The 13719-nt window shown below is 35.9% G+C and overlaps 1 protein-coding gene across 2 annotated transcripts in view; it reads right to left on the reverse strand.

Annotated features, from left to right (window-relative positions):
* rfx4 (regulatory factor X, 4) overlaps window positions 1–13719 on the reverse strand; it is a 94002-nt gene that overhangs the window by 40693 nt on the left and 39590 nt on the right. For both annotated transcript variants that reach the window (XM_039761635.1, XM_039761633.1), the window contains exons 4-8: window positions 12152–12275; window positions 7696–7757; window positions 6396–6609; window positions 5416–5493; window positions 4211–4374 (exon numbers count right to left, since the gene is read on the reverse strand). In XM_039761635.1, coding sequence (XP_039617569.1) covers window positions 4211–4374; window positions 5416–5493; window positions 6396–6609; window positions 7696–7757; window positions 12152–12275 — 642 coding nt within the window. The remainder of the gene's footprint in view (window positions 1–4210; window positions 4375–5415; window positions 5494–6395; window positions 6610–7695; window positions 7758–12151; window positions 12276–13719) is intronic.

Raw genomic sequence — 13719 nt, forward strand, 5'->3', positions numbered from 1 at the left:
CCAGTGCCTGAATATCCCGGGAGCCCAGCACTTCCGCCACACCAGGAACTGCTGGGGGGGAAGATGACAGGGGACACCTAGACGGCTTCCAGGTGCGCAGCCGGCACTTCCGCCACACTGGGGTGTGGCTATGGACGAATGCCGGGAAGCAGCTGGAGCCCATCTGGGTTCCCATTTAAGGGGCCGCCTCCCTCCAGTTATCGGCAGAAGTCGGGTGGAAGAGGACGGAGCTGGAGGGAGGACTACAGGCGGCCAGGAGAGAGAGGCACAGAGACTGTGTGGCCTGGACATTGGGGGAATCGGTGCAAGAGGCACTGGGGTTTGTGGTGCACGTAACTGAACTTTGTAAATATAATTATTAGTGTAAATAAACATGTGTTGGGTGAAATATGATGTCCGTCAGTGTGTCTGGGCCAGCGTCCACTATATATATATATATATATATATATATATATATATATATATATATATATATATATATATATGTGTGTGTGTGTGTGTGTGTGTGTGTATGTGTATGTATTATGCACATAATGATGCATCAAAATTTTGCATCTTGCCTTTTTACCCAAATACTGAATGACATGGAGAAAATTCAAATGTTAATGTTTACATTTTACCATCCATCTGGGTATTCAATTGCTGTTAATGTCACATATTTTCAGTTCATAGCTTCAGATGTTACAACCAATATATATTTCTTTGCAGGTTTTCTTTGTTATGAACATTTATGTATTGCAGATACTCTGATCTGTGTGATTTTGAATTGCTATTCTCACATTTTTTGGACAATAAACCAAATAAGAAAAAAATTCTTATTTCCAGTTTGCACGGTAGGCCTATTTGTCCAAATTATTGGTGCTATGTCAAAGAACTGTTTAATTGAATGTAGGGTACCAAATTATTGTGAATACCATTTTCCCACTATGAATGAAAAAGGAGATAAACCACACATATGTTTGGCTATCTTCAGTATTTACTGTACTTACTGTATATGCCTGTTCATGACAGTGATTTGTGTAATAAATCACTTAAAGTCTCATTAACATTCATTTTGTACTTTGCTTTTAGTTAGTTTCTATTTCAACACAAGTCTACAATGAATTTGCAGATTTAACAAATAGATATATTTTTTTCTATTTTTGAAATTAACCTATTTATCAGTTTTTCAGATACCTGTCAACTCCATATGAGCTCTTTTCTTGATTCTTTTCCTTCACTTTCTCAGATTTAGTCATTATATAAATATATCATTTGCTGTAAACTCAAGCAAAAATGCATGTACAACCACACAATGTTATTGCCAGTATACAGCTAGATTAAATTGAAGGGAACATCAGTGTGCTTGTCATGCCTTGGATAAGCCTTCATGATTTTCAGTTAACTTGTAACTTTAAAGCATGGGCTGAGCTCTTTTTAATTGTCAAAATTATAACTGGCAAGTTCTTATTCTACTGCTACCACTAATTCTGAACACATTCACTATTATTTTATTCTATAATTATAAACCTACTGGTTTAACAGACATATACAGTATATTTAAACGGTTGGTTAGGTGACTTCTTTAGGGTCGCACACTGAGTTAGAAGTGGGAACTGCCCTGGAAGTTATTGAGTCCAGTGTCCTAGTCAATAGATCACATTGCCTGCTGAAATTATTTAGAGTCCAAAGACTGAATGCCCAGACAAAATGCAAAATAACAATTCTGTCACTATTTAAGAAAGTGAAAAATCTATCAGTAGAATCCTAAGTTGTTAAAGGAAATAGCATATAAAGCTTATGAAATTTAACAAACGTGTGAGTCATCCTCCTAAAAACAAACACAAGGCAGTGTTATACACAGATTATTGTACAGATGTTTTTCAATACAAAATGTAGCAAGGCCTTTCAATTTACATAAAGAGCTGGTGCAAATTGTCTGAATGGTGACAGGTGTCAGTGCATTAGTTTTAATTATATTTTAGGCCATCTGAGGTTGTGAATGAGGGTCTACTGCTGCATGTGTCACTAGGACAGCTTGAAACATGTGCCATTGTCGCACATCAGAGCAGTTACAGAAGGGTGTTCATCAGAGATGACCTGGACTGCTCTTCCTTGGAGTCATCTTGATGCATGACACATCCTGGACCTCACACCAAGTGACTTTTATCTCTTTGGTACTTTGATCAAAGCACTTGGCTGGTTTGCAACTGATAGTGATGTACAGAATGTGGTGATATTCTGGCTGTAGCGCTTTGATTGCAGTTTCTTCTGGAAAAGATGGATGTCTACATTTGGACATTACATGAAAACATAGTGCCTGACTAAAGTGGTTTTGTTTATAAACATTAAATGACTAAGTAAGTGCAAAAAATCTAAAAGGTCATCTTACCTTGTTTATTAAAATACATGTGTATTTTAAACCAGTTGTACATAAACGTATTGTGTAATCTAGTGAGCTGTACTGTACTAATAATAAATTATTCAGGTTTCCATACATTATACTGCCCCCAAGGAATTTCACTTGTCATTTTCTAACTGCTGTTGTTTTTTTCAGATAATGACCTAAAATGGTCCAGCATTTTACAAAAAGGAAACGAACTTAATTTTATTTATATGCATTTGTTTTTTTTATAAGCTAGCTGTTTAGAACTTTTTGTACTAGCTGCCTATATAATGTTGATGAAAATAATTTAGCTGTATGTTTGAAAATATTTAAACTTTATTTCAAATATATTTTTTAAATATTACAGAAATGATATTCTAATATAAATATTAATATGTGGGGCAGCACGGTGGCGCAGTGGTGGCGCTGCTGCCTCGCAGTTAGGAGACCCGGGTTCGCTTTCCGGGTCCTCCCTGCGTGGAGTTTGCATGTTCTCCCCGTGTCTGCGTGGGTTTCCTCCGGGCGCTCCGGTTTCCTCCCAAAGACATGCATGTTAGGTGCATTGGCGATTCTAAATTGTGCTTGGTGTGTGCTTGATGTGTGGGTGTGTTTGCGTGTGTCCTGTGGTGGGTTGGCACCCTGCCCAGGATTGGTTCCTGCCTTGTTGGCTGGGATTGGCTCCAGCAGACCCCCGTGACCCTGTATTCGGATTCAGCGGGTTAGAGAATGGATGGATGGAATATTAATATGGAATATTTAATTATTTGATACCACTGTAATCAGACACTAATCCAGGGGTGGGCAGATTCAGTCCTGGAGGGCCGCAGTGGCTTCAGGTTTTTGTTCCAACCCAGTTGCATAATAAGAAACATTTATTGCTCAAGTAACACTTGTGCTTCACTTTAGTTGTCTCGCTCGTTGCGATTCTGAACCCTTATTGTTTGTTTTAGTCTTAAACAGCTGATTTCTTGTTTTTTTAATGGCTTTTTATTAGCAATAAGAGTCAAATGACAAAAGAAATCAGCTTTTCTGAATTTAGGTTGTTACCATTTACACCTGTGTGTATTTATCATGCACTATTGGGTTTAATTAAATATTTGGAAGGAAAGTGAAGAGAAAAAAGTGAAAGATTGAGTATTAATCATCCATTTTAGCCTTCAAATCATTTGGATGATATCCTTACAAAGGAGAAGAACATCTAGGATATGAGAATGGCCTGATATGGCAGAGTTAAAGCACTAGCAAGCCATGAAATTAAATTATTGGATTGTTTTCTAATTAAGCAACTGGGTTGGAGCAAAAACCTGCAGGCTCTGCGGCCCTCCAGGACTGACTTTGCCCACCCCTGCACTAATCTGTTTTAACTATATCAAGCCCTTATAAGCTATGCCTATAAGCTTCTCAGTTAACTTATAATATTTGTAGAGTCTGTTAAAGTTAGTAAAATCATTTTGATTTCTAGAAGGTTTTGTCACTAACGGCACTGAATGTTTACATTTTAGACTCGACTATGTGCCTACATGTTATGATTAATAGAATTTTAAAATTGTATTTTTTGTATAATTTTAGCATTAGCTTATGCTATTTAATCATTTTACTGCTCCAATACATAGTGAGCTTTGACTGGGTAGAATGTCATCTGTCAGGACTTTGTATTTTTTTCCCACATCTATAACAACTAAAACAGTATCCATTTTAAAAATATGACAGATAAATTCACTAAAAGAATGGTTATCAATAGGAAAAGTGTACATAACCAGGTTTTGTAGCTGTGCCCAGATGCATCTGTCTGTATTTCTAAAACCTGTGAGCTGCACACCATGAATTGATAAAAAGAAAACCAACCTGTCGGGAAGAGCCTGCAGCACAGTAGGCATAAGAACTCCAGAAATGGCTTTGTAAAGTATAGAATCACAAACGCCAACTATATTGACAACCGTAGAGGAACCAAGGACTGGCAACATATGAGGTGGCATTCCTTGCCAAAAATGAAGAAGAAAACTTTGCACCTGTTATTAGAACACAAAATAGCAGTTAGGATTATTGTGCATCAACAGATCTATGCATTTATTTTTTACAGTCCATTCTTCCTGATCATATCATAACATATTAAAGTAATGCCAGGTTAAACTTTTGAACAGGCTTATATAGTACTTATAGACTTATAAACTACATTCAACTAATACTTCAAGATATAAGCAGCAAATAAATACATTTTTAATTTATAGAAACAACATTTTGAAAAATGTTACTGAAATGAAATGATTAATAATACTAGAAACTACTGTGAAACTTCCCCCATTTATAGCAGGGCAGAAAATGTTCCCAAAATGTGTTATGTAATGATGGCTTATTGTCTAAATAATACACATAGACAACAATATTTTAGAAAGATATGTAGAATAATATTTTAAAACCATCATGAAAAATGTGAATTTTGGAGGTGATGATGATGTACTATTTTAGTATAAAATGAGAACATTTGATTTTATTTCCTTCTAGAAACTAACTGACATACAGTATTTCACATTCACAGTTTTTTCAAATTATACAATGTTATTTTTGCTATTTTAACCAAATTTGGAATGTATTTATAAATGTGTTAATAATGTTGTATACTGTATCTGTATTGCTCAGACTTGTTATTCTGAGGTGACTTACAACATATGATTTTTTGTTTGTTGTTACAATTGTAACACAGGCAGCTGAAGGGACTCGCTCCTGGTCACAAAGCATCAGCAGCAGGATCTGAATCCACAACCTCAGGGTTTGAAGTCCAAAGCCTTAATAACGATGTCACAGCCTGCCACTATCAGGACAAACTCCCATGCTTGCCAGTTGGGGACACAGTGTTGATTTTTCACTTAGCATTGTTCATTATCATTCATTTTGCAAGACTAATGCCACAATAATAATACAGTTCCAAAATAAAATCTCATCTGTACAGAAGATATCTGTATTAATATAATTACTGTATGCCAGGAGAATATTGAAATACAGTATATAAACATATTTACATAAACAATATATAAACATAACAGTATTATTACCTCATCAAAATTTGCTCGTATAACTGTATCCAGAATCCTCTGACAATGGGTTCTATACATCATAATAAAAGTAGACACCTTAAAATTGAAGAAAAGATACTTTTATAGTATAAAAAATCAATTTGTGTGCAATGTAGGGCTACTGAACTGAACATTACGATAAACATTTATTAGGAAAGACATTGCTGTATTCAGTTGACAAGTTTGTTTTTCTTAAGATTTAACATTTTCAGTCATAGACTTTTAGCCAATTATAGTGTAATAATAATTATAAGAGTTATTATTAAAGGGAAAGCTAACCAGAATGATAGACCAAATTGTATTAACTGTATACCACAGTACTGTTATTTTATACTGTAAATAATATTTTATATTACAGATGGCATGTTGTCAATATTAATAATAAATTTACTAAATTAAAGAAGTTTTACTAAATACATTCATTCGTCCTGTTCTGGATCACTTCTTCCCATTGTAAAATCAAAGTCTGTCCCCACTGGACTGTGCAGAAGGGAAGAAGTCATCCCTGGATAGGGTCTGACAGTTCATACGCTGAGCCTATTTAGAGCTCTCAATAGCTACTAACATCTTTTGAAATGGAATGGAACCAAATCAAATCACACGTACATGAGTAGAAAGTGCATACACCACAGAGAGGGACTCAAGTGGGAACTGAACTTGGTTCCCCAGAACTGATATAGAAGGCAGCAGTATTAACCATAGCAGCACTCCGTCATTACGTGCTTAAGAAATACTAAATGCATACATGCATACAAATTTGTTTTGTGGCAAATTCCTTCTGCTAATCAAGTTTAACAGATGTGCTGAAATGTTTTCTTACACAATTAGCATAAGAATTGGGGAAAAACTTCAAAACCCCTGTACCTAAATTAACGCACTAAATCTTACACACTTGGATTCCTGCACAAAAGAAAAGAAGCAGAAAAAGAGGTCAGCTGAATGTCTAGAAGTCTGTTTACCTTCTCTTCTGGCAGAGTGGCTGGCAGATTTAGATCTTTGACATTTGGAAACTCTGGCAGCAGCGTTCCCAGTTTGGATCGTGGTGAATATGCCACTGTCTGCTTGGTGACCTCTTTCTTTCCTGTCTCATTTACCCAGGCTGCTCCTTTCTTGGAGTACATCACATCATAGTACTGTGAGCTCTCCTTCACTGCTATTCCATAGTAATGGTACCTGTCAGCATTAAAACCAAAAAGCTTACAGCACTTTTTATTAACACTTATACTTTATACTTTGTTCTTGCATATAAATGTTTTCATATTTTGTAAAGATGAACAATTGGCAATGTAAAAGATACAACTTCAGCAAAACTGCAGTGATCTGTTGAAACTGATAATAAATCTGGAGTGGACTGATGGAATTTACTTTGTCCAGGAAATACTAACAGACTACGACTAATACTAACAATAAAGGCTATCTGTTGGGTAGCTAAAAAGAAATTTTAAACAGCACTGCAATTTGATCCTTAACATGTCTGTTCTTCTGCAGTTAACTGTAATAGCACACCTAAATGCTTTCTAGGGTCATTGCAGAATGGTAACATTTCAGAAACATTACTATCAGTACTATCAACGTATCTTTCACTTGAAGTAGTGACAGTGGCACAAACTAAACAGGCATGTAACTGAAGCACGTTAGAAGACCAGTTAATACAAAAATAGCATCTGAATAAAACATCGAGATGCCTTAGCTACTAGCTAACTGAACAAAGCTAACATGAATGCTCTGCTCTTGTTATTTTCTTTTTAGGACATTATAAGAAGTAAAAACTGCACACATTACAAAATGGCACTTTTGACACAAATGTGCCACGTTTATCAACTGAAATGTTACACAATTCATCAGTGGCTGCATTTTGGCCATTTATAAACTGTCCATGAGACATGACATAAACTTTACATTTGCATGAATAACAAAAGAAACAATGGCTGAAGGCACAAACCTGATTTTTGTTTTGTTTTTTGCACTATTTTATAGCAATAACAATTAACGTGTATATGATGTTTCTCTGTTGGTGTTACAAAATTATGTTTTATTTTTATGTTCCTTTTCTTTCTTTAATGCTGTGGTATATTTGTAATTATTTTATAGAATGCAGGATCATCAGTGTGCAGAATAAATCAAAACAGGAATATTGTTAGATTTCAATACTGAATGTTAACTGTTTAATGTATACACTGCTGTGCAGAAATGATAATATGCCTACTTTAATTTCCATCTTCTTGAACAATTCCCTCAATTGACTGCATGTACACTTACTTGGATTGGCCACGAGTTCCAAGGCGCCTTGTTGTTAGCTGTGGAAACTGTTGTCTGATTATCTAAGCAACAAAAAATAAATATAAGAGAAAAGACAGCATAAATAAAAAGCAAACTTGTAGTGACGTATTAAAATACCAGCATAATTTCACTGTCAAAATCTTGCAGTCTGACAGAGACAACAGCAGTTTTATTCCTTTACAAATTTTTGAAAACCTGAAAATATTATAATGGTGATTTGATATGCTAATGTTGTAATCATGATATTAGTGATTTAAGGAGGAATTCCAAATGTGAAACAAAAGCAAAAAATTAGTGATAAGGTGTTACCATCCAGATTACATTCTGTATTCCACGTACATTTTATCTGTCTAAAAAGTTAGAAGTTCCTGTTTACAATTTCCTGATTTTGAAAATCCATTTTAAGAGAACAGAGAGGCTTGTTATAAACTACATACAAAATACATTGTAGGAAGTGCTCTCTTTTTCCTCATCTTTGAGAAACGTTTGTTTTGAAAATGACGCTTTGTGATTCTCAAATAATTTTGCTAAAGTATGTGTGTCCTTTTGTCTTCCATAGTGAACTGCAGCTTTGTACGATGCGATGGTTCGTCTAAAGACGGAGAGCACAGATTAACAGAATGTTATTCTGGAAATAAAGTGAAATCCACTCCCAAACTTTACATTGTAAAATGACAACCAAATAAAGACAAAAAAAAAGAAAAAAGAATGTTTAACCCATTCAAATGAATGTGGAATAAAAATGTAAAGCAGGCAAGTAAAATGCTACAAAGATCAGGGGTGCAATTAACATGTAATATAAATTTTTGAAAGGAAACTTTGCATTTTTTTAAAAGCAAAAAAAAAAATTTTTTTTGGGTGCCTTCTTTCTCATTGTAGGCTCCATTATTTAATATATGAACTTGATAAACTTACAAACTTGATTTTTTTATGGTTAAATGGTGAATTTCTATAGGATTTTACATGAATTATTTCAATGTATATTTTAGAAAAACTGCAATTACACAAACGGCCACGATAGAAACCTTTTTTTTTTTTTTTGTTTGTTTTATTATGAATGTACCAACAAAGAAGTTTCCTTTTTGACAATAAAAGAAGTGACAGAGACTGACTGTGGTTAGAGCTGTGTGACAGACATTTAGTTGGTAAAGTTTTCCACAGAGTTACGAAACCTCACTTGTGCTTTATTGTTCATATATGTTTAACAGTGTTTATCAACTTTGTCAGACTTTCCTACTTAATTCTTGGTGTAAAACTTTAGCAAATAGTTTAGCTGGCTTTTGTTATTAAGGAAGAAAAAAGGGAGAGCTGTGAAGTTTCTGTCCGGCTGTTTGATAAATGAGCAGACAGAGAGGCAGCTCCCTCACTTTTTGTACTGAATCAATGAAGCCTTCCTAAAGGACACCGCATGCTGTTCCAGCTACTGATCTAACATTCCGCAACATCTCGGCCTTCCAAATTCCCTTTAATTAGACATTAATCCCAGCCCCTCACTCTTTCAATATCCTCAGACAGGAGGCTGAGGGGGACCTTCATGGGGCTGTGGGAAAAGGAACAGCAGCCGATGTGGCTCAGGCCTGTTTTATTGGAATTTACACTTAACATAACTCAGTATGGTAAAAGGAAAAAAAAAAAAAACGTTCACACTTTACATTTCCTAATAACCAATAACTTGCTTTAATTTTTTTACCAAAAGAAAGAGTAAACATTTAATGCTCCTTTCCATCATTACAGTTTATGTAGAAAAAAAAAATGGCTTAGTATCCAGTCTAAAGCTTGTTTCAGCATTTTGCTCATTTCTGCTATGAGGGGCTGAAGCTGCCTGGAACACCCAGCTGGATTTGAAATATGAAAATGGGAGGATGAAAGCTAGTGTATTTGTTCCAGGCAACATTACTGTACTTTAGAAAAAAATATTAAAGCTAAAAGAAATGTCCTAAAATATGGTGAGTTAGTACACTGCACGGAAAAGAAATTAGACGCCTGATACAAAACAATCAAGACCCTTTAACAATGCCCTTTATACTAGTTAAAGACTGAAGTTAAACAACAGCCGTCCTTATATAAAATTGGAGGCTTAAAGTCGTATTTTAATCATAATGACAGAAAAATTGTAATTTCAAAAATCATTTGTACAAACAACAAAAAACTGAATGATTAATATATCATCTCTCAATCTTTTCTCAAAACAACATGTTTTAATTGACATACAGATTTCTTTTTTATTCATTTTAAGGACAGCAGTATAATAATCTAAGTAGGTTACAAATCAATAAGACATACAGTCCACCAGATCAGATATGCCCTCTTATATCCATTTAAAACAAAGAAAGATGAAGAGTTAACATGAAGTCATCCATTTAGAGGTGCTGAAAAAGCAGCTATAAAAGTCAATAACTTAGTCATTTTCTTTAGTGACAGGATTCAAATAGAAAGGATTCAGAGATATTAACCACTTGTACGCAAGTATTAAGAAGTCACACTTGACACTTTTTTACACATTGTGATCACAAGAAAGACAACAGAGATTTAAAAAAAAAATACTTCTGCAAAAAAAGCTACAATAACCAAGTGCAGACCTTCTCAACTAAAAAGACCACATGCCAGAATCATCAAATCAAAAATAAATAAATAAAGAGGCAAATAGAAAAAAATGAAATCTAATAGATATAAAGGGAAACTGAAACCATAAAATGTGCTGACCAACACAGAGCATCGAAAAGCCATTTCCATTACTAGCCTTCTGGGGTCACAGCCTATCGAATCAAAAGGATCCACCCAGGCCATTGTAGGGCACTCCCTCACCCCCTCATGCTTTCATATGAGTGTGATTTAGAGACGTCAGCTTAAAACACGTCTTGGGATGTAGGAGGAAACCCCACGTAGATGCTATGAGAAAGTGCAAAGTCGACACCCAAAGCAACTGAGTCAGGGATTCAAGCACTGAACTATGTAGCTGGAAGGCAGAGGACCCCAAACACATGTTACTGATCTGCCAACGGAGCATTCAGTAGAAAAGAATACGTGTAAAGTGCAATTTGACATTCTGGTGCTTTTAGTACAGCAATTAACAGTGCAACCTTGGCATTATAAACTCCCCTGGTAACTTTAATGCTAATGTTAGCTTTCCATCTGCAGATCAGAAAAGGGTCCTGTTTTTCTGAAGACACCATCAGATCTCTTTAGGATACTTGCGCACAGTTTTTGTTGTTTGTTTTTTTTTTCCAGTTCTGGAAAATGACTCTTCAGTCCTTCAAAGTGTACAGTGACACATCAGGTGACAATCTATAGGATCAATGAATCAGCCTTCATTTTCTATAGCACCATTAATGTAATCATGTAATCTTCATTGTCCATCAATTTTGTAACCCGCTTATCTAGTTTAGGATTAGTAGAGCTTACTAGCTATTCCGTCATCATCAAGTATAACACAGGAGTCTGGACAACACACCAGTCAGGTACATAGCAGACTGGCACAAACACCCACACTCACTAATACAGGGCCAGTTTGGGGATCACTATTCAGCATTTCAAATAATATCTTTAGGTTGTAGAAGAAAACATGATGCACCTACATGAAAAGCTACCAGGATAAAGAAAGAGCATCCAAACTCCACACATGCGCAGGCTGTTTGTCTTTATCTCTTTCCTGGCCGTCTGACCATTGCAAATATTATAAAATTGGATGATGGTTTTTGATGATGTAACCAAACAGCCTGAATCCAACTGTGATTTAATGTACATTGACCAGAGTTATAGATTCGTCTATTTTTGGTTTTATTTGTTTTGTAATTTTACTTTCTGTAAAGCACTTTGAGCTACAGTTCTGTTTGAAAAAGCACTATAGACATATACCTTGTTGTTTTTATTGTTAATAGTAATAACTGTGTGCCCTTTTGCATGTCATAAAAGGCAAATAAAGTAGGTTTGTGTCAAGAAGGGCATTTGGTCTTAAAATGCTTTTCTAATACTCCCTTAATGAAGAGAGACAAATCTTGATGTTAATTTTACAATTTATTGACAATTTATTATTACCATTCACACAGTCTACTCTGTGGATTAGTAAAAATATGTGTTCTCTAGTCTACGTCGGTTTTTTACATTATTTCAGTCTTTTGATCATAATTATTTAAAATATTTTCTGTGACTCAATATAAAACAACCCATAGCATCAGGTGATGTGTTTAATACACAAAACCTCTAAGACCTAATTTACTCTTCATAACCAATTATAGATGAGCCTGTAATAATAATAATTATAGATAAACCAAAAAAAAATGAGAAGAGCACTTTCTCTCTGGCTTCTCTCATGTCTTCAAACTCTGTTGCTCTCGAGAGCATCCTGTTCTGGAAAGTCGATGGCTAGCAAGATGTGTCTAAAACAAGCAACGGCGGTGTTATGGATGTAAAAATGCACAGGCGGGTTCCACCTTACCTTGCCAAAGCTTGCCGCGTTGACTGGCTGCGTGTCATTCTTCTCACAAAAGTCCAGGTAATGCATGTACAACGCACTTCGTGGAATGCATACCCCCTCTGCAATCTCATAATTTTCTTCAAGCCTATAAAAGAGATTAACTGTAATGGCACTAGAAATACCTCGTAATCCCCTTTTCTCAAACTGTAACATGCACTTGAAATGCACTCAACTCTGATGCCTGTTGGATTTTTGCTGAAAGCTTTATAGAAAATGCCAGCCCATTACGTACTGGCAGACTTTGCTTTAGAAATGTGCAAGAGTTGTCTTAATCTACATTACTGTTTTTCACTCTGTCAGATTTACAGCACACTGGCATGGATGTGCACCAAAAAATGTTGCAACACTGGGGCGAGAAACCTCCAAACCAACCACGAGTACAAATTAAAGCCTTGTCTAAACAACTTCTCATGCCTTCTGATTGCCTCAGATGACTTGTGCTGCCAGTTGTGGTGACTCTTACCTTTTATCTGAAACACTTGCAGGTTGACTAGATGGAGTGGGTCACTAGTTTCCAAGGGAACACTTCTAACCACTTTCTAGCACCCACTTCATTCAGTTTGTGAATGTGAGATGCCATGACTTACATTTGTAGCTTTGCACTCCAGGCACACATCTCCAGAGTGCTAGGAGAATAAATACCAACGAGCTGTACACAATGAAGCAGTTTAAGCAAGCAGATAATCACACACACTTTACTGGGGACAAAGTGACTAAACTAGTTAACTGAACCAGATTGTTCACCAGCATTTTGCTTTATGATATTTCTCTATCCATCTATCCATTTAACATACCTACTTATCCTAATTTTGGGTTGTGGAGAGCAGAAGACTTGTAGTTGTATCAGGGATAAAGCAGGAATGTAATGTTTTTGTACTTCTCTGCTTGTTGGATAACATTTCATTCATAAGTGGCATGGAGGCACGGTGGTTAGTGCTGTTGCCTCATAGCTCATGGGACCCGAGTTGAATGTCAGACACAGTTATTGTCTGTATGAAATTTGCATAAACCTCCAATACTCAAATGGATTTTCTCCATGAAATCTAGATTCTGCTCGCATCCCAAAAATGTGCTAATTATATTTAATGGTGACTGTGTGGGTGTGAGCTTAAGAGATCTCAGCAATGGACAGCACTGAGCCCAGTGTTATGGGGATAAGCCAATAATGACCCAGACATTAACAAAACAGTATCAGAAAAAGCATGGATAGCCATTACTTGCAATATATACAATATGTGACATGTCCTGTTTTTAGTGTGAATAATGTGGTGCAATCAGTAGTCTACTTTATTTCCATCTATGTTAATTAGGCTGGACTCATCACAAACAACATTTCCATCCATCCATGTTTGGATGGATACTAGAACTAACTCAGATGACAGATCCACCTTACAATCAGAATGATATGTTTGTTAGCCATCACCCTGAGAAGACGTCCTTGGACTGTGAGAAGAAGCTGCAACCCTTGGAAGAAACACGTGTGAAGCACACTCGAATATGCATACTTCACACAGCAGGCACTGTAGCCT

The sequence above is a fragment of the Polypterus senegalus genome, chromosome 8 (assembly GCF_016835505.1).
Source record: "Polypterus senegalus isolate Bchr_013 chromosome 8, ASM1683550v1, whole genome shotgun sequence".
NCBI classification, from domain to species: domain Eukaryota; kingdom Metazoa; phylum Chordata; class Cladistia; order Polypteriformes; family Polypteridae; genus Polypterus; species Polypterus senegalus.